Genomic DNA, 21,684 nt, shown 5'->3' on the forward strand with positions numbered 1-21,684 from the left:
CTCTCCACTTGAGCAGGCAGTGTGAGCTTGCATCCCAGAAGGCCAAGGGCAGCCTAGGCTGCAACCAAAGCAGCATGGCCAGAGAAGGAGAGAGAGCATTCTGTCACTTTGCTCTGGTAAGACCTCCCCTGAAGCCCTCAACACAGGAAGGACATGGAACTGATGAGCATATCCACAGGAGAGCCACAGAAATGATCAGGGGCTTGCAGCAGCTCTGCTATGAGGACAGGCTGAGGGAACTGGGTGTGTGCGGCCTGGAGAAATGGAGGCTCTGGGGAGACCTAATAGCAGCCTTCTAGTACCTGAATAGGGATACAAGAAAGATGGAGAGAGACTGTTTGTAGTGGCCTGCAGTGACAGGATGAGAGGCAATGGCATCAAACTAGAGAAAAGTAGATTCAGATTGGATATCAGGAAGAACTTCTTCACTGTGAGGGTATTGGAACACCTGAACAGGTGGCCCAGGGAGGTGATTGAGGCCTCTCCTCTGCAGATATTCAAGGTGAGGCTCCCAGTTTGGACTTGGTTCTCTACTACTACTAACTTGCTACCCCGTCCCACTGTTAGTACAGCCCCAAACCAACCCATACCCCTTGGGGTGGTTTTCACCTCAGCGCTACCCAGCACCCTCAGCAGGACACTAAAGCCTCTCATCAGCCTTTGCCTGAGCCACAGCCTTGAAAGGCAGCACTGAGCCCTCCCCTATAAACCTCAACCCCAAAGCTCCTTCCTATGCTCTGACCCTCACCTGCATCCCCTCCCACCCCTGACTGACCCTGCTTGGCACCTGGCACAGGACAGGGGCTGGGAGCTGCCAGAGGAAGAGGAGCAGGAAGTGGCCTGTGGCTGAGCAGCTGATGGACACCAGGAACAGATGGGTGCCAATGCCATAGGCAGCTCAGCTGTGCCTCAGGATCTCCTGAACAGCAGCAGCCACAAGGCTGGGAAGGGGCTGGGAGGTCACTGATGGCTCAGCAGCTGAGAGGGCAGCAGCAGGGAGAGGGCAGGAAAGGGACTGAGAGGACACTTCTTGCTGCAGCAGCTGAGAGGGCAGCCCCTGACTCCTAGCTGGGCTCTGTGCTTTTGGCCTCCCAGCTGCCAGAGTCCCCAGCAGGCCAGCAGAAAGCATGTGGTGGGCAAGGGACTTGTGTGACTGCCTGTCCCTGATCACCTGGTGGCCCCTGCAGGAAGAGCCTTGGAGCTGGATTGTCACCTTCCTGACACCTGAGGGCCTGAGGGGACAGCAGCAGGGACAGGGCTTGGCTGTGGCTGCTGGAGAAGCTGAAAGGCAGCAGCAGGGACCTGCCTTGGAAGGCCCTGGAGAGGTTTCTTGTGCCTGCTCAGTTGCCAGGCCACAAGCAGGCTGAGGCCTTGGGCCAGCATTGGGACATCAGGGATGGCTGAGGAGCTCCTAGGGAAGGAGGAGCCACATTGCCATGAGGTGAGTGTGGGGTCACTGCAAACTCCAGTCCCTTTGTGTCATTGGCCAGCAGCAGGCACAGGGCTGGGGACTGTGCCATCCCTTGTGCCTGCCAAGATGAGAGGCAGCAGCACGAAGGTGCCTTGGGTATTGCTTTGGAGCTGGAAGTTCCTCTCTGTGGCCAGGCAGAAAGGCCTCTGGCAGGGACCATTCCCAATGGCCTGGGATGGAGCAGAGGCTGAGCAGAGTGAAGAAGGCCAAGTGCAGCTGGGCTGTGGGAGGAGGAGTGTGGCCACACAGACACAGAGGTTGTCCTCCCCTGCACTCACCACTGCTGTGGCCACATCTGGAGTCTTAGTCTCTGGCTTTGGGATTTCTGCTCTGAAGGAGTTTTGAAGAGCCTGAGAAGCTTCAGAGGATATCTGGAAGGACTGGGGTAGAGAGCCTGAGGGACTGGGGCTTCTGTAACCTGGTGAAGTCCAAGCTCAGGGCTCTACAGATGCAGTGGGCAGCTGCTTGAAATCTGGGGATGCTGCATCTTCTGGTGGTTGTGGGACAGGAAAACAACCTCCACACAGTGCAAATTTTAGGGTTCAGAGTGGAGGTGTCCTGGTTTGAGGCCAGGCAGATCCTCTCCTGCCCCTGAGAGCATACAGGAGGTGAGGACAAAGAAAAATCACTCAAAGGGGAACCTTGTGGTCCAAGAGGCCCTGGCTCTGTGTTTCAAGAAATGGCCACGGAGAGTAGAGACAGAGCAGGGAGGGTACAGAGATGTGATGTTGAGAGCTGCTAGGAAAGCAAGGTGGATGTCAAGAGCATGAAGGGAAAGAGCTGCAGGCATGGGGCAGTGTAGCACCACCTGCAAGGCTGAAGGCTCAACAGCACTGAGTACTTTCTCCTATCTATGGCAGTTGCCTCTCCCACCAAGGCCAGGGAGGTGAAACTCCTGAGGCTTGAGCCTCTCTGGATCTGACTGCCCAGGCTCTGTAGTCAGGGCTTGGCCTTTCTGCTGCAGAAACCACACCCAGTGTGGGGGACAGTGTAGGACAACCTGTGGTGGGGATGGCAATGGGCACTGGCAAGGCTGGAAGTCATCAGGAGAACCCAAGGCTTTGCCTTCTTGGCTGTGGCAATCATCCACCACCAAGGGCTATGAGAAGTCTTCCTAAGGCACCAGGGGGTCCTCAGTCCTTCCTTAAACTCCCCCAGGAAGGCTGGGGACTGTCATCCCCTTGTCCTTCACTCAGCATCACAAACCCCACACCCCACAGCACCTGAGGAGCCCTGACCCATACATGAGGGACAGGATCTGCCTGCCCAGGCACTGTGGCCAGGGTTTGGCCTTTCTGCTCCATAAACCAAACCCAGAGTTTGCTCTCCTGCACTTTGCCTTTCTCTGCTCCAACCATGGCCTCCACTGAGCTGCTCTAAGGAGCCCTTGGGAGGCTTTGTTGGTAATGCCCCTCAGTGGGGCCAATCAGTGCTTCAAGGCACTTTGTGTTTTCCTTCTGACTTCTGAAGAAATTTCTTCAGGCTTCTCTCAGTACCTGAGGTTCCTGCAATGAGTCCCAAGTGCCCTAAGGAGATGTTTGTGTCTCTGCAATCTTCTTCAGGATTTCAAAGTGCACCTCACAAAGCTCAATTTTGTAAGTCAAAGTTAAAATATTTTACTCCATTTCAGTTTAGATCAGAGATGATAATTCCCCAAGTGACACTGACCCAGGCTGTCTCAGCAGGACATCTGCACTTGCAGGAACATCTCTCCTTCAGGGCTGACATGGAATGGACAACTTTGCTCCTCACCCTCCCCAACCTCCCCATTGCTGTCACTGCCCACCTGGGGCTTACAAGGTGATTCAGCAGAATGTGTTCTAATCCAAGAGCCTCTGAAGGACAGAGTGGATAAGGACAAGGCTGACCCTGACTGACTGCAAGGGATCCTGAATTCAAATCTATTTCTATGGCTGTGCCTGGAGAGAAGCACCAAGCACACAGACACAGGGACAGAGCTGGCTGGGTCCAGTGAAAAATAGAAACCTAGGCACTGGTGGCAGCAAAGGTGTCTGTCCTAACACAGAGAGGTGGAGAGGAGGCTGGCAGAGAGGCTGCCTGGAGTTTGGTTTCCTGCTGCTGGAGTTCAAAGCAAACCCTCACAAAGCTTTGGCATTCTTAGGGCACAAGAACTGAGGCTGGAGAAGTCTGACTTGGTGCTGGTCCTTGGTGCATATTGTGCCTGGGGAATGTGTGAGTGGGGGAGGTGCTGGACACAGCTGCTGTGATCCAGGAGAGCTCCAAGGCTCTGGCTTTAGTGCCTGGACTGCCACTGTGAATTGTCTCTGGGAGATGGGAGTGTTCCTCCATGGCCACACTCTGTCCTGCTCTCAGCTGCTGTGCAGTGTTTGGCACACTGAGGGTTCAAGGTGCAGTGGTGGTGTTCAGTGGCCCCCAGTCAGCTGTGAGCTGCCACTGTCTACTTGTCTTTGTCCCTGCACACCAGGAGAATGAGAGTGGCTTGGGTTTGTCTGAGCTGGAGTTCATTCTGCTCAGAGTATCTTTCTAGTGCTGTGTATTGCTGGGCTGTAGCTGGCTGTTGATAGCACAGCAGGGTTTTGGCTGCTGATGAACCAGCACCCAGGCTCTGCTTTGCCAACATTTCCCTGCCCCGAGAGTGTGCTGAGGCCTGGCCAAGGTCTTGGGAGGGGACACAGCTGGATCAGCTGACCCCAACTGGCCAAAGGGGTATTCCATGGCAGATGAGATCAGCTGAGCTACAGAAGCTAAGTGAGAGAAGGAAGTGTGGGGATGCTGGTGCCTGGGGTCTGTCCTGCAGAGCAACTGCTCCATGTGTCAGAGCCCTGCAGGCCAGGAGTGAGCGACTGCTGTGTGCTGATGGGCAGCAGAGAAGAACTTCTCTGTTTGCTGTTGTCTGCACACAGCCTCTGCTTGTGCTGAGCATTAGGATTTAATTGCTTCTACCTTATTACCAGCCTTTGGTTCTATTTTCCCCTCTGCCCTGTCCACCTAAGCAGGGCAGTGATAGAGCAGCTTTGGTGGGCATTTGGCCCCCAGGTCAGTGTGATGCATTATGCCCATCCTGAAAGCAGGGGGGGAAGGGTTGTGAGAGCCCCCTGGAAAACTGAGTTAGTCTGTTCCACTCCCCCTCCCTGTCCAGCAAAACTATAAAAAGGAAGACACTGCAGCCATTTGCTCTCTTTTATTTCTGCCTCGCTGGGACAAAAGGACTAAGAGAGAGTCGCTGTTGGCTTCCTGGTTCTCTGCCATGTGGTCAGGCCTGGTCTTTCTCCCTGCTGCACCCATGTTTCTCCAAAGGACAGTTGGTTTTGTATATCTCCCTATCCATCCTTGTTCCTTCCCCTTTGTTGTGGGGGGGTGTGTCTATGAAAGGATATTTTAATGTTCAATAAGCAGGGCGATTAATTAAAATATTAATAATTTATTAATCATAAAAATACCGCCAAAAAAAAAATTTAAAACCTATTTACAGGTCCGAGGTGTTCGGTTGTGGAACAGATACTTCACCAGCAGGAACAAGTAACAATTTAAACAATATGTACAAAAATCCAGAAACAGCACTTTAAACTGAAAAAAAAAGAACCTCGGCAATAAAGCCGACGATTGCCCACAATGTGGGGGGGAACTCCAGGATTCCCTAGGGCAACAGACCTTCAATAGATGCTTATAAAAATCAGATATTGTAATGACTCACTGATTCTGATACCTCGTGGCACACGTTAAGATCTAGACAAACCAAGAAGGCGTTCACCACGTGGAAGCTACAGGAGCACCATTTCACTTTCTGTTGGTGTCTGCAGCTCATTGCTGAGGCAGGCTTTATTCCCAAAGATCTGTAGCTGAAAGCTTTGTAGAGAGGAGGTTTCTCGGCTGTAATCCTTCGTAGCAGCGCTCGCTCCTTGCTCCAGTCAAACGAAACTGTCCCGGGGACTCGGCTCCTCTGGGGTTTCGCCTCTCGGCCCGGCAAGATGCGTGATTGTCCTTTGGGCTTTACAATGCTGAGGCAGCGAGGGGTCCCTGTTGTCCTGTCTGGGCAAAGCTGAAACACAGTTCAGCTTCCAGGAGAAGCTTGTGCTTCCTTCCAGAGGGTGGACAACTGCAAGACGACCCTCTGGCTCTTTGGGCTGGTACTTAATAGATTTTCCCGAGGCAATAATGGCCAGTAGCAACACAGATCTAGGGGTAAAACCCTGGTATTGCAACCTATAGAAAACCACCTTTTCAAACATGGCCAAAGGCACACCCACCTGGCCCATTGTCTGACTCAAGAGCCATTCAGGACACCCTTGTGAACCATTCCTGTTACTGTTTTTTATATATATATATATATTTTTTTTTTTAAAGAAAATTTTGCCTCTCTACTTCCAAACCAACTCCAAATTATTTCTTGGTAGATTTACCTCCTCTCTTTTTCCTTATCCCCCCTTCTTTCCTTGTTTTTACCCTTCCCTTATCTCTCCCTATTCTTTCCCCTTACCTTTTTTTTTTTGATCAGGAAAGAAGAAAGCAGAGCAGGGGAGGGATTCTCAGCCTTGCCCCCATCTTAAATCCCAGTTAAGGCTCAAAGCACCACAATATTTTGGTGCCCAACGTGAGGCTTGGAAATTAATATTCCCTTTGGAGTAATACTTTGTCTGAAAGAAAGGGATTGGAAGCAGAGATGTCAGTTTTGAAGCATCTGATGTTCCAAGCTTTTGCATGGGTGTTTGGCTGGAGCTTTTGGACCCATATCTACAAATTAATAACCTACCATGTGGAGTGGTTAATGATAGAGATGCTGCTCAACTGGATAAAAGCTTTACCAATGCAGTTGGGCATAGAGCTCCTGAATTCTTTGGATTTTACTGGCAGTGGTAATTTCTCTAACACAGGATATTTTCCTGAAGCAAGCTAGGAAACCAACGCTGTAGATCAAAATGTCTGTGATGCTTTACATTACAATATCATAGTATCAGTCAGGGTTGGAAGGGACCACAAGGATCATCTAGTTCCAACCCCCCTGCCGTGGGCAGGGACACCCCACACTAGATCAGGCTGGCCAGAGCCTTGTCCAGCCTGGTCTTAAACACCTCCAGGGGCAGCTCCCTGGACAACCCATTCCAGGGCTTCACCACTTTCATGGGGAAGAACTTCCTCCTCACATCCAGCCTGAATCTCCCCACCTCTAGCTTCATTCCATTCCCCCTAGTCCTATCACCACCTCAGATCCTGAGAAGTCCCTCCCCAGCCTCCTTGTAGGCCCGCTTCAGATACTGGAAGGCCACAATTAGGTCACCTCAGAGCTTTCTCTTCTCCAGACTGAACAGCCCCAACTCCTTCAGTCTGTCCTCATAGGAGAGGTGCTCCAGCCCTCTGCTCATACTCGTGGCCTTTGTCTGGACACCTTCCAGCACATCCATATCTCTCTTGTAATAGGGGCTCCAGAACTGGATGCAGTACTCCAGGTGGGGTCTCACCAGAGCTGAGTAGAAGGGGAGAATCACCTCCCTTGACCTGCTGGCCACACTTCCCTTGCTGCAGCCCAGGCTCTGCTCCATATGCTTAAATATAATCCTTATAGGGGCATTTGCTGTGACCATGTTGGGTGGGGGACGATCTAACGCATTAAGAGCTGTTTGGAGGGTGATAACACACTCCTTTGTACTCTTTAAAGACCAGGGGTGTGTCTGCTGTGGTCATTGTAAGCACTCTGTAAACACAAAGAGGGAGGGGTCAGGTTGTAATGAGTGTGCCAGATCTCAGCCTAAGCCCCAGGCACAAGGGTTTGCTCCACCACCAGCAGTTCCACACTTAACCCCTGATGCTCCTACCCACACAGTTTCTCTAGCACTGGTCACCACACTCAGGAAAAGAAGGCAAAAATCATCTCCCAGCAGGGATGGTGAGGAAGGCACATCAGCAGGGCCTAGCACCTCGCAGAACCCAGCGGTGGATGAAGATGACTCAGAAAAGGAAACAATAACTGTAGCATCTCTGCCCAGAAAGGAATTAAGACAAACTCATCTGGATTATGCACAGCAAGAGGGTAAGCCAATACTAAGATGGGCCCTGAGATGCTGGGATGAGGGGGTGGATACAGTGGACGTGGATAAGAGGGAGGCAAAGTTTTTAGGCTCCCTGACTCGTGATGCTGGTCTGGACAAAGAGTTAGCCAAACTCAATGGAACACACACTCTCTGGGCCCGGATCCTCAATGCCATGAAGAGCCAGTACCACTCAAGAGATGACCTGCCCTGGGCCCCAGATAGATGGACAGCTATGGAACAGGGCAGTTGGTATCTGAGACAGATGGCCGTGCTGGAAATAATTTATGGGGATGGCCAGCTCCCCTCGGGCCCAGATGAGGTGCCCATGAGACGGCTCTTGGTAAAGAAACTCACCCAGGGTGCCCCTCACAAACATGCTCCCACATTAGGAGGGATGCTCCTGAGTGGACAGGATGGGAGTCCTAAAGCTGTCTGTGAGTTTGCCAATGATTTAAGGGAATATGAGGACAGTGTAAATCAGAAACCCCTGATCTCAGCCATAGAAACTATGGCTAAAGACATTGTCAAAGAGATCAAGACCTCCATGTCTGAACTGAAAAAGGGGAGCGATGCATCCTTTCCCCTTCTCCTTCAGAATGGGTCCAGGTTTCAGCCATCAGGAACAGGTGACCTTCCCCTAGGAGATCAGCCCAAGCCAATCGGGGGATGTCAAGGGGGTCTCTGTGGAGGATCCTCTGTGACCATGGGGAGAACATGGACACCTGGCATGGCCAACCCACCTCTGCCCTCTGGAACAGAGTGCAGGAACTGCAAGGTGGCCACACTGGGGATAACTTGTCCAGGAGAAGGGCTGCCCCAGGTTCCTGGAGGGGTCCCTCTCACTCAAGAGACCCTTCCCCTAGCAACACAGGACCCTGTGACAAGTGTAGGCATCCCTGCCAGTATTAGAGGTGCCCTACCTCCAGCCAGGTGGAGGCCAGGGACAACAGAGTGTCCTGGGATGTCTCTGTGAAATGGCCTGGCACTTCAGAAGCCCTGAAGTACCCAGCTCTGGTGGACACAGGGGTCCCATGCACCCTGATACCATCGAGCTACAAAGGGGCTGAGCATTCAGGGAGTCACAGGGGGCTCACAAGACCTGACTGAACTGCAGGCTGAGAGAAGCCTGACCGGGAATGAATGGGGAAAGCACAACCTAGTGACTGGTCCAGATGCACCTTGCATTCTTGGCATTGACTCTCTGCGGAAGGGATGCTTCAAGGACCCTAGGGGGCACAAGTGGGTGTTTGGGGTCGCAGCTACAGAGACTGCAGGCAAAGAACAGCTGTGCACCATGCCTGAGCTGTCAGATGAGCCCTCCGTAGTGGGCAGCCATAAGAGGTAGGATTTGATTTTCCCTCTTGGCTCTTACAGATTACATCACAGGCAATCCAGGACCAACAGAGACTCTCTGCACCCCATACACCAACTGATTTGACAACTGGAGAGCCAGAAGGTGATCAGCAAGGCTCACTCACCCTTAGAGAAAGGTGGAGCCCAGTGAGAATGGTCCTACATGGAGCTTGTGGCAGAAGGCTCCTGGTGAAACCAGGGGCAGGCCCCTAGGTTTCTGGAGGAAGGGCTACAAAGGCTTCAAGGCCAACTACACCGTGACAGAGAAGGAAATCCTAGCTGCCTATGAGGGTGTCCAGGCTGCCTCTAAGGTAACTGGGACTGAATCACTTCTATTTCTAGCTCCAAGGCTTCCAGTCCTGACCTGGATGTTCCAAGGGAGAGGCTCAACCCCTCATCATGCCACAGATGCCACCTGGAGGAAGGGGATGGCCCTGGTAACTCAGCGAGCTCGGATGGGGAGCTTCGAACACCCTGGCATAGTGGAAGTGATCAGCAAGTGGCCAGAGGATGCTGACTTGGTAATGCCACCAGAGCAGACAGTGAGCTGTGCTGAGGAGGCTCCCCCATACAATGATCTCCCTGACAATGAGAAAGGCTATGCTCTATTTACAGATGGGTCCTGCCGGCTTGTAGGCAGCAAGGGGAGATGGAAGGCAGCTGTCTGGAGCCCGACAAGGCAAGTGGCAGAAGCAAGGGATGGAGAAGGTGAATCCAGTCAGTACACAGAGGGAAAAGCTGTCCAGCTGGCCAAGGATATAGTGGAACAAAAGAACTCTCTACTGACTCCTGGATGGTAGCCAATGCCTTGTGGGGGTGGCTGAAGGAATGGAGGAGGAATGGGTGGCAGAGGAAAGGGAAGCCTCTTTGGGCCGCTGAGCTGTGGCAAGACATTGCTGCCCACCTGGACAGGCTGCCAATAAAGGTACGGCACATGGCTGCACACATCCCCAAGAGCAGAGCCACAGAGGAGCACAAGCACAACCACCAAGCAGATCTGGCTGCTAAAATCTCCCAAATAGCCTTGGCCTGGGAACACAAGGGTGAGCTGTTCTTAGCTCACTGGGCCCAGGACACTTCTGGCCACCAAGGGAGAGATGCCACATCCCGGTGGGCTGGGGACAGATCAGTGGACATCTCTCTGGAGGCCATCTCACAGGTTATCCATGAGTGTGACATCTGTGCTGCCATCAAGCAGGCCAAGTGCATGAAGCCTCTGAGGTATGTGGGGAGATGGTCGAAATGTAAGTACGGAGAGGCCTGGCAGATCGACTCCATCACCCTTCCTGGGTCTCACAGTGGCAAACAGCACCTACTGACCATGGTGGAGGCAAGTACAGGGTGGCTGGAGACCTACCCAGCACCTCATGCCACTGCTCACAACACCATCCTGGGCCTAGAGAGACATGTCCTGTGGAGACATGGCACCCCTGGGAGGATTGAATGGGACAATGGAAGCCACTTCAAGAACCATCTGCTAAGGGACTGGGCAAAGGAACATGGCATTGAGTGGATTTACCACATCCCATACCATGCACCAGCTGTGGGGAAGGTTGAGCGCTCAAGGCCTGTGCCCAGTTTGGCCTCATCCCCAAAGGAGCTGCAGAGGCCCTGAGTCAGAAGGTGCAGGGAGATTATGATGACATTGCACAGTGCTGGCCCAAGGGCTTGCCCTGAGGACTCTGCCAGGAGGCTGCCAGGAAGACTCTGCCCTGGTGACTTTTGGGCTTGATCCACCACCCACCTTCCCACCCAACACCTCATCCATTCCTTCAATCTTGCTGTCAGCAGTCTGGCTCTACAGAGACCATGGGAGACCGTTGCAAAGCCCTGGATAAGGTCCAGGCACACAATATCCCCTTCTTGCCCTTACCTAGACAGGTTTGATGATCTCTCTCTTGTCCTGCAAGGGCCTGCAGATGCCTGCAGAAGTGTCTGATCTATCACTTTTGACCCAGCACCATGACTGTGCTGAGGGTGACCAGCCTGGAGTTTGCCTCAGCCTCTTTCTTGGCCTTCCTGAAGATGCCTTTTCCAAGGAGCCAGAACCTCTCTGATGGCTCTGTGCACATTTCAGGGCTCAGCCCTTGAAGGGTGATGTGAGCAGACAGCAACATTTGCAATGAGCCTGTGCAGGACACCTGAGAGGAATCTCCCTGGGGCAGGGAGGTTTGTGCTGCAGTCACCCACAGAAATGTCAGAGCTCTGTCAGGTGTCCACACCTGAGCTGGCCTCATGAACTGCTTCTGAACCTCAGGATGTTCAGAGTCTTTCCCCATCCCTCACACAGGCTCTGCACTGCAGCAGGCAGAGTGTCCCTGGCCTCCTGCTGCCCCTGCCAGTGGCTGGGAGGCTCCTCACTCCTCCAATGCCTTGGTACCCCAGCAACAGATGATAGTGTTTGTGCTCACTCAGGTTCCTCTCACCCCACACACCATGACCATGCTTGCATCTCATCTGTGCAATGCCAGCAGCCACTGCTGACCTCCTGATCCTGTGACCTGCAACTGGGGGACAAAGAAATTTTGCAAGCTGGGATGAGAGACCAAGGGTGGAAATGGTGGTGGTGCGTACCTAGAGCAGGATGATTACCCTGGGACAGCTTCCCCAGGATGTGCAGTGAACAGACACACAGATCAGAGCCTGCTCTGTTGCTCCTTCAGGCCTCTGGCAGGAGGCCTCTCTGTGCCAGGACAGTGCTGTGTGCCCCAGCCCTGCACACTCACACTTGAGCTGTTTCCTGCTGTTTGCATCCCTGGGATGCATCCTTGGACCTGCTCTGGAGAGAAACTTTGGATGAAGCCCTAAGGCTTCAGACTCTGCCCTGAGCAGATCATCTGTCTTTGTGGAACTGCTCTTGGGGGTCAGCTCAGTCAGAGTAGTTCCCATGGCCTGTCCCTGCGTGTGCTCACAGCACTGGCATGCAGCAGAACAATGACCAAGCTGCCACAGCACTCAGGCCTTGCACTGACCCAGGAGAGGCTGGAAGTGGAAAGGGAGTTGCCCTGGGAGTCCAGGTGCTGCTGCTCTCTGGCAGTGCTGCTGTGCTGGGACTCTTTTCTCCCCAAAATCTGCACAGGACCTGGCCTTGAACTCTGGAAAAGTCCTGGTGAAAGGACAATGTTAATGAAAGGTTCTTTATTTTTTAACCAAAGAAAGAGCAGAGGTCCTGCTGCACAAACTCTTGGTCAGCAAAGCAGAGAATGTGTTAGAAAAGGGATGACAGTTTGATAAAGAGTAAAACACTACCACCACCAAATGCAGAATCCAGGCTGGGCCTGAACCGAGTGACATCAGAACTGCTCTGCAAGAGAAGACAAAGAGTTTATTGCTTCTGTGCAGTGAAGGCACATTATGCCCAGATACTGAATCTTGTCCCAGCATGTGGGCAAGTTCCCCCTCCTTCAGGAGGAAGATAAAAGCCAAGGCATTAGCCAGGCCAGCATGCACCCAGCACATGCTATGCTCATGCAAACACCAGATATGGCAGAATTCTAGCTTCACGCTTCCCATAGGCTGAAGCCAGTTGTTTATGAGAGTGCCCATTGGTCAAACCCCACCTCGAGGGACTCTATAAGTATTACCTCAGCTGGTAAACAAGTTGTCCCCCTCTTCCACTTTGTCTCTGTGCTTGTTCGAGTGTGTAACCCTGTGAACCGCAGCCTCTGCCATCGAGTTTATTGTTGTTTAGCTTCTGTCACATACATGCACGCATACTAAAAGCCTCTGCATCGTGGGAAGCAGTTGGAGAATCATCTCCATAGAGGGAGGATGCTGCGCTGAGCTGAGGAGCCCAGCGTTGCCACAGCCAGTCGTATCGACTGGGAGAGCCTACCGTGCCACCAGAGGACTGGACCAAACCCCAAGGGTAAGATCTGCCCAGCTGCTGGGGAGACAGGACTTGACCAAGTCTGGTAGTCCGCACATACGCATAACCGCGCTATCGTGAGTGAGGAGCTGCCACGCCGAGCCCTGTAAACCTCAGGGAAATCCAGAGCACCATTCGTGCCTATACTCCTCCAAGCCCAGGACCTCTCTGAGAGTCCCACTGCTCCTTTAAGCTAACTATATGGGAAGGCACTGCTCTACGCAGCCGCATTTCTTCCCCTAGGCTGTTTATATCAGCTCCGAGACCTGTTGTAGCTGGGCCGACCCCTGCCGGTTCTGCCCTGCCTGCAGCCGTGCCCGTTTGGAAGCCTCCGAGCCTGCCTACCGGGAACCATCGCCCTGCCCTGCTGTGCGAGCCGACTCTGAGGGCCAACCCCGTCCCAGGACCAGCCCTACCAGCCCCACGGGCCGACCCCACCAGGACCACTGCCTATCGTCTGGAGGCAACTTGTCAAGTCCTGTGAAGGGAACCTGCTTACTAGCTAAGCCCAGGTTCCATTATCCCCTCTCCACTGCTGCGGAGAGAGGAGACAGTAACCCAACACCACAGTGTATACTGCTGTGTGTGATCAGAAGCCACCCGTGTTCTGCCAAGTCGCCGTCTAGTGGCCAAGCGGAGGAACTGCACCCTTCATTATACTTAATGGAAATAATTTGTATCTAGTTCAATTAAGTTCTAATCATAATACTAAGCCATTTGTGGAATCTATTTCACGAACGTGCAATAGAACATGTGTATAAGTTGGTGATTCATCGGTTATTAATAATTTGATAATTAATAAAAATAATATTTTCATAATTCATATTTCACAATTCATAAATTAATAACCTCTTCACCACAATGTCTAAACCATGAACTGGAAGTGAGGTGAGCACACTGCAGAGAGAGCTCAAGGAAAAGTTACCAAAGGAACTGGGAATCCCTTTTGTAGGCAAAAATTGATTTGTAGATCTAGCTGAGAAAGTGGCACAGAACTTAAATGTAACTTCTCCTGGTGGCCAGCACCAGAACAAGAGGACACAGTCTCAAGCTGTGCCAGGGGAGGCTTAGGTTGGAGGTTAGGAAGAAGTTCTTCATAGAAAGAGTGATTTGCCATTGGGATGTGCTGTCCAGGGAGGTGGTGGAGTCAGCATCACTGGAAGTGTTTAGGAAGAGACTGGACGGGGTGCTTGGTGCCATGGTTTAGATAGTGTTAGGTGATAGGCTGGATTCCATGATCTCAAAGTTTTCTTGCAACCTGGTTTATTCTATTCCATTCTATTCTGTTCTATTCTATTCTATTCTATTCTATTCTATTCTATTCTAATTGCTGGGTCTGTGCAGGTCTCCTGATGAGTGGAGAATGGCCATGGGAAGGAACCAGCTTAGATCCCTACCAAAGAATTGAATGGAATCAGTCAATGATTCCAAGTGAAAATGGAAGACCTCAGGAATGGGCACTGACATCAGACACTATAGGAGCAGAATGCCCAGAGCAAAAGGGGAGCTCTTTTGGTAAATGGGTAGGAGAAACCCCCTGTAAACAGAAATTAAGATACAATGGTACCCACTCTGCTTGGTGGCCTGAAGACCCTTTATGGTACTTGTCTAGGGAGAAGGCTAAAAATTGTATGAACAGCACTGACAGTGACATATTCTATGGTTCAGGGACAAATCCATCTCGGGGAATATCAAATACCTCAAAATTCTGTGGCATCTAAAAATTGGTGGAAAGCCCCAGATGGATTATTTTGGCTTTGTGGACAAACAGCTTATCCAGAACTACCAGCACACTGTGGGGGGAGTTGCACATGAGGGATCATCCAGCTGGGATTTTTCTTGTTACCTCTTCAGGAAAGCAATGAATTGGGGATCCCCATTTTTGAAGACTTGGAGGGAGAGGAAAGATCTTTTGAAGCTGGAGGTGCTCAGGTGTGGGGTGATGATGAGTGGCTGCCCCAAAGAATGCCAGAGACCTATGGACCTGCAACCTGGGCTCAAAATGGTAGTTGGTGACATGGAACTCCAATATATGCTGAACAGAAGAATTCCATTACAGGCTGTGGTGGAACTCAACAGCAATGAGACTGCCTTGGGCCTGGTACTATTAGCCAAACACCAAACTCAGGTGTGAGAGGTAATGCACCCAAATGGACTCTCCAGACTGTCTGTTAGCTGAGGAAGGAGGTGGATGTGGAAAGTTTAATACATCTGATTGGTGCCTACAGATTGAGGCCAATGGGGAGGCAGCAATAAATATAGCCACCAACAGCAGGGAAATAGCTCATGTGCCAGTCCAAACCTGGCAAGGACTGGAATGGGAGACATTGTCTTGGTTGCCTGGTGGGCCATGGGCCAAACGAGTGTCATTCTTCTCTCTTTGTGCAACAGCAGCTCTAATCTTTCTACCATGTCTGACACCCTGGTTTGTATGGCTTATCCATCCTGCAGTCAAGCAGGTGCAGGTTGTAGCCATATCAAGTGAGCCAGAAAAGGCTACAAAAAAGAGCAGTATGATGTATCTGCAAATAAGACCAACATCAGAAATGAGCCAAGAGGAAAGGATTTAGTTAATGGGGAATGAATTTTGTAAAGACAATTATTAAAGCAAGAAGAGGAGGGATTGATGGGATCAAAAGGAGGGAGTGTCCTTACAGAGGAAGAATTGGCTAAGAGGGAGTTGGAAGAGAAAGGGAGGACCCAGACAGTTCACCTTCCCTGTGTGTATGTAAATCACAAAGGGGCCTCTGCTAAGTCCCTTCCCTTGAAGCTTGCTATAAATCAGTAGGGGTCTGTCTGAAGAGAGCAGACACTGAACACAGCCTGAAGTGCTGAACTTTTAGGCCAGAGCACAGGCTTAACAGACTACTGAATATTAACTTCCCCACCCAGAGAAGTGGAGAACCTAATTGAAATGAGCATAGGATGTATGAAGCAGGGAGGGTTCGTGTGAAGGGGGACATGTAGCAGGGGTTTGGGGAAAGACTAAATCCTGAGTACCTGAGCCAGTGGAGAATGGAAGAGGAAGATTTGCACCTGGAAATGGAGGATGAAAGGGGAGCTGTGCCTTCAGCAATGAGAGAGACCCCACAGGGAATTGTCCTGTGGACTCTGCCTTTATTCAAATAAAGTTTTACCAGACTCCTCTGTCTCTGTTATGAACTTCTAGATGGGAAGAAGTTTTCCTTGCATGTTGCACACCCAGGGAGCACAGCTGCTCCTGTCTGCAGTCTCTGGGTCACAGCAGACAGGCCAACACTGAAACAGAAATGGTCTGAAGAAATACTCTGGTGGGGAAACAACATTCTCACAAGGGTAACAGCACCAGCAGCAGCCAAAAAAAGAGAAACCAGACTGTGAGTGACATCAGAACTGCTCTGCAGGAGAGGACAAAGAGTTTATTGCTTCTGAAGGCATCCGGTGGGCATTTTCCTCAGGGCATCCTTGAGCTCCTGGTTCCTCAGGCTGTAGATGAGAGGATTCACTGCTGGAGGCACCACTGTGTACAAAACTGACACCACCACATCCAGGGATGGGGAGGAGAGGGAGGAGGGCTTCAGGTAGGAAAAGATGCCAGTGGTGATAAACAGGGAAACCACAGCCAGGTGAGGGAGGCAGGTGGCAAAGGCTTTGTGGCATCCCTGCTGAGAGGGGATCCTCAGCACTGCCCTGAAGATCTGCACATAGGACACCACCATGAACACAAAACACGCAAAGACTAAACAGGCACTGGCCACAATAAGCCAAAGTTCCCTGAGGTAGGATGTGGAGCAGGAGAGCTTGAGGATCTGGGGGACTTCACAGAAGAACTGCTCCACAGCATTGCCCTGGCAGAAGGGCAGGGAAAATGTATTGGCTGTGTGCAGCACAGCATAGAGAAAGCCACAGCCCCAGGCAGCTGCTGCCATGTGGACACAAACTCTGCTGCCCAGGAGGGTCTCATAGTACAGGGGTCTGCAGATGGCAACGTAGCGATCGTAGGACATGGTGGTGAGGAGAAAATACTCTGCTGACATGAAAAAGGCAAAGAGAAAGACCTGAGCAACACATCCTGCATAGGAGATGGCCCTGGTGTCCCTCAGGGAATTGTCCATGGATTTTGGCACAGTGGTGGAGATGGATCCCAGGTCAAGGAGGGCAAGGTTGAGGAGGAAGAAGTACATGGGGGTGTGGAGGTGGTGGTCCCAGGCTATGGTGGTGATGATGAGGCCATTGCCCAGCAGGGCAGCCAGGTAGATGGCCAGGGAGAGCCAAAAGTGCAGGAGCTGCAGCTGCCTTGTGCCTGGGAATGGCAGGAGGAGGAAGTGGGTGCTGGAGCTGCTGTTGGCCATCTGCTGCCTCTGGCCAGGAGGCACTGTCAAAAGAGAAGGACATAGTGCGAGGAGACTTCTCTCAGCACAACCAAAACCACTCCCCACAGACCCTCCCCTGTCACACAGACACCTGCTGCTGCTTCTTCTCAGGGACCTTCCTTCAGCTCCAAGGCTGGAGCACTGCTTGGTCATGGCTTAGGCTAAAAGGCAAGAGTGGGAGAGCTCCCCATGGACTCTAAGTCACCCTGCTCTGCACCTCAGCTGCAGGGTGACCATGCTCCCATGTCACCCTGAGAAGGCAGCAGACACTGCTCAGAGCAGAGAGATCCACCACACACCACTCAGGGTCTCAGGGTCTCAGCATCCCAATTCTAGTCCAGGAGATGCTTGGCTCAGTGTCCCCTGGAAGGCAACACAGCCTGGATGGATACCTCAAGGACATAGCCAAGGCATGACCATGGCAGCTCCTGCAGTCAGTTCATTCCCAGCCTCACAGCCTGCACTGTCCAGAGCTTCCCAGGCTGGAGGACAGCTGGGACACCTCATTGCTGTGGCTCCACCTGCACAGGAGATCTCACAGTGTCTGTGCCTGACTCTGCAGCTGAGGCTTCCATGCCCAGAGAACCATAAACAACACAAAGAGCATCTGAGACAGGCAAGGAGAGGGACAGACAGACACTCAGGAAAGCCCTCAGGTGAGGACTGTAGGCACTTGGTGAGGTTCCCAGTAAAGCTCTGTGTGATGGTTTAAGAGGCCCAGCCCCTGCTCTAAAGGCACTGCTGAGTTTTCCTCCTCACCAGACAGGCCAGAGACAATGGAAGCAAAGATTCAGGAGAGCAGAGACTGGGTTAGGAATCCCTGGCCTGAACAGAGTCATGGAAAATGCCACTGGAAATTATCTGGGCATGAGCTGGACCTGAGAGCAGCCCTGACCCACACAGCAGCCTCTCCACAGCAGGAGGACTCTGTCCTGTCCAGCCCTGCCCTGCCTTGCCCTGCCAAGGGTGGCTCCTTCCAGCACAGTTTCTCCCCAAAGCAGCATGAAGAACTCCCTGGGCTGCTTGAGATCTGAGCCTGGCAGGCAGCAGAATCCCTGCCCCAGCACATAGCCCCAGCTTTAGGAGATGCCTCCAGGAACTGCAGCTGCACTGCCCTGCAACCACAGACTCACCCTGTTAGCAACTGCAGTGACTTTTCCTCCAGTGAGCTCTCAGCAACCTCCCAGTCCTGGCTGCCTTGAAGCTCTCTCTGCGTTCCTCATCTCCCTGAGATGCCCTGGCAGAGCCCTCAGCCCTGCTGTGTTGTGCAGAGGAGCTGCTCCTGGCCAGAGCTCCATGCAGCCCAGGAGCCAGGCCCAGCTCAGCAGCAGATGATCAGTACCGGGCATTTAAAGGAGCCTTCTGGTGGCTTTCGTGCCAGGTAAACCTCAGGGACTGAGAGGAAGCTGATGAAACCTCTCCAGAAGTCAAAGTCAGAGTCAAACTCCAAAGTTTCTTGTAGTGTTAATAGGTTGCACTGGGTGACACTACAAGGAAAGTGTCTTCATGGTCTGGTGAGAGCAGAGAACTGAGGCAGTGCTGACAGGTCAGGACAAGCAGCTAAAGGTGGCTCTGCTGCTGAAGAAACCTGGAGGGGTTTCATTGATTCAAGGGGCCAAGCCCTGAACCCCAGCCCCTGTCAAGGCTGATCCTGTCCCTCACCTGTGGTGCAGGGCTCTGCTGGGGGCAGTGGGGAGTGAGGATGAGCAGTGACCAGGGTAGGACCTTGTCAGGTTTTGCTGTGGTTTGCTTGCAAAGAGACAACTCCTGCTGAAAAGGAATGAAATGTACCCTTAAAAATCAGATGCTTTGTGCACTAAAAACCTCTCCAATTAGCTGCAGAAACCTTGGCAATGATGAGAGGTTCAGCAGTATTTAATGAGCCCCATGGAGTATTTGGGGTTGATTACATCATCCTTAGGTACTGCCAGCAGACTCTGCCAAGGTACTGCCAAGAAGCCTCTCAACGAGTCCAAGGCAGAAGCAAACTCCAAAGTACCTTGAAGCACTGATTGGCCTCACTGAGGCTTGTTGCTGACAAAGGCTCCCCAGGGACTCGTTAGAGCAGCTTGTTAGAGTCCCTGGGGAGCCTTTGTCAGTAACAAGCCTCAGTGAGGCCAATCAGTGCTTCAAGGTACTTTGGAGTTTGCTTCTGCCTTGGACTTCTGGAGAGGCTTCTTGTCAGTACCTTGGCAGAATCTCCTGGCAATACCTAAGGATGATGTAATCAGCCCCAAATACTCCATGGGGCTCATTAAATACTGCTGAACCTCTCATCATTGCCAAGGTTTCTGCAGCTAATTGGAGAGGTTTTTAGTGCACAAAGCATCTGATTTTTAAGGGTACATTTCATTCCTTTTCAGCAGGAGTTGTCTCTTTGCAAGCAAACCACAGCAAAACCTGACAAGGTCCTACCCTGGTCACTGCTCATCCTCACTCCCCACTGCCCCCAGCAGAGCCCAGAGCCATAGGTGAGGGACAGGATCTGCCTTGCCAGGGGCTGGGGCTCAGGGCTTGGCCCTTTGGATCAATGAAACCCCTCCAGGTTTCCTCAGCAGCAGAGCCACCTTGAGCTGCTTGTCCTGACCTGTCAGCACTGCCTCACTTCTCTGCTCTCACCACAGCCTGGAGATGCTTCAGTGCCTCCACTGATGCTTCCCTTGCATCCACTGTCTCCTTCTGCTCTAAGCAGACCCTGGGGACCCTTTCCCAGTATGCTTCACTGGGACCCATTAAGAGTAGAAGAAACTTCAGAGTTGAACCTGATTTCAACTTCTGGAGAGGTTTCATCAGCTTCTCAGTCACCGAGTTTCGTGGACTTGGCACCAAAGCCACCAGAGGGCTAGTCCTTTTGTGCTGAGCCAGGCCAGGCTCCTGGACTGGAAGGTGTTGCTGGCAAGCAGGCAGCACTGCAGGAGACAGCTCTGGCCAGGAGCAGCTCCTCTGCACAGCACAGCAGGGCTGAGGACACTGCCAGAGGATGTCAGGGAGATGAGGAAGGCAGAGAGAGCTTCAAGGAGGCCGGGACTGGGAGGGTGACTGAGAGCTCACTGGAGGAGAAGTCACTGCAGTCACTGACACAGTGAGGCTGTGGGTGCAGGACACTGCAGCTGTAGCTCCTGGAGGCATCTCCATCTCGGCTGCTGAAGGCTCCTGGAGTGTGCACACAGAAGCATGACCAAAGCCCTTCAGTTCCATCCTGTGAGCAGCAGTGAGCAGAGCCAGGTAAGGAGAAGGCTTCACCCCCAGCCCCTCTGTCTTTCTCTCTTGCCTTCACTGTCTCTGCAGCACTGCAGTGCTGCTCCCTGGCTCTCCACCTCTCCATGGGACTCTCATTCTCTGGGATTGGGCTGTTGGTCACTTTCTGTTCTGACTCCAATGGAATCTTCATGGCAATTCTGCATCCCTGCTGTGTTTGAAGCTGTGATGAACTCTGTCATGGGTTGGTAGTGATGGGACTGAGCTGATCCATTCCTCATGCAGCTCAGGGAGGAAGGTGACAATGAGGCTGAGAGAAGTGTGCCCTAACTTGTCACTGCCTTTCCCTCCTTGGACAGGTCTCCATGGCCAGAGGCAGCAGATGGCCAACAGCAGCTCCATCACCCACTTCCTCCTCCTGCCATTCCCAGGCACAAGGCAGCTGCAGCTCCTGCACTTCTGCCTCTTCCTGGCCATCTACCTGGCTGCCCTGCTGGGCAATGGCCTCATCATCACCACCATAGCCTGGGACCACCACCTCCACACCCCCATGTACTTCTTCCTCCTCAACCTCTCCTTCCTTGACCTGGGTGCCATCTCCACCACTGTCCCCAAATCCATGGACAATTCCCTATGGGACACCAGGGATATCTCCTATGCAGAATGTGTTGCTCAGGTCTTTCTGTTTACCTTTTTCATGGCAGCAGAGTATTTTCTCCTCACCACCATGTCCTACGATCGCTATGTTGCCATCTGCAGACCCCTGCACTATGAGACCCTCCTGGGCAGCAGAGTTTGTCTCCACCTGGCAGCAGCTGCCTGGGCCTGTGGGGTTCTCTATGCCCTGCTGTACACAGCCAATACATTTTCCCTGACCCTCTGCCAGGGCAATGCTGTGGAGCAGTTCTTCTGTGAAGTCCCCCAGATCCTCAAGCTCTCCTGCTCCACATCCTACCTCAGAGAACTTTGGGTAATTTTGGTCGGTTCCTGTTTAGTGTTTGTCCTTTTTGTGTTGATTGTGGTGTCCTATGTGCAGATCTTCAGGGCAGTGCTGAGGATCCCCTCTCAGCAGGGACGCCACAAAGCCTTTGCCACCTGCCTCCCTCACCTGGCTGTGGTCTCCCTGTTTTTCAGCACTGGCACCTTTGCCTACCTGAAGCCCTCCTCCACCTCCTCCCCATCCCTGGACCTGGTGGTGTCAGTTCTGTACTCAGTGGTGCCTCCAGCAGTGAACCCTCTCATCTACAGCCTGAGGAACCAGGAGCTCAGGGCTGTCCTGAGCAAACTGATCCCTGGATGCTCTCAGAAGCAATAAACTCTTTGTCTTCTCCTGCAGAGCAGTTCTGATGTATCTCAGTGCAGGCCCAGCCTGGCTGCTGGAGTTCTGCCTGCTGCTGGTGCTGTTCCCCTTGTGAGAATGTTGTTCCCACACAA

General features: G+C 52.4%; 2 protein-coding genes across 2 annotated transcripts in view; one reads left to right on the forward strand and one right to left on the reverse strand.

Moving 5' to 3' along the window:
• Positions 1-21,684, forward strand: part of LOC104302688 (zinc finger protein 721-like) — a 235,891-nt gene that overhangs the window by 133,012 nt on the left and 81,195 nt on the right. The gene's annotated exons all lie outside the window — the stretch shown is intronic.
• Positions 16,099-17,031, reverse strand: LOC128899291 (olfactory receptor 14A16-like). The gene has a single exon (XM_054177670.1). It carries the CDS (start codon positions 17,029-17,031, stop codon positions 16,099-16,101), a length of 933 nt encoding a protein of 310 aa, XP_054033645.1.

The sequence above is a fragment of the Dryobates pubescens genome, chromosome 43 (assembly GCF_014839835.1).
Source record: "Dryobates pubescens isolate bDryPub1 chromosome 43, bDryPub1.pri, whole genome shotgun sequence".
NCBI classification, from domain to species: Eukaryota; Metazoa; Chordata; class Aves; order Piciformes; family Picidae; genus Dryobates; species Dryobates pubescens.

What these genes read in the sequence shown, in the direction of transcription:
- LOC128899291 (XM_054177670.1), bottom strand. Translation starts at nt 17,031, where the DNA reads ATGGCCAACAGCAGCTCCAGCACCCACTTCCTCCTCCTGCCATTCCCA.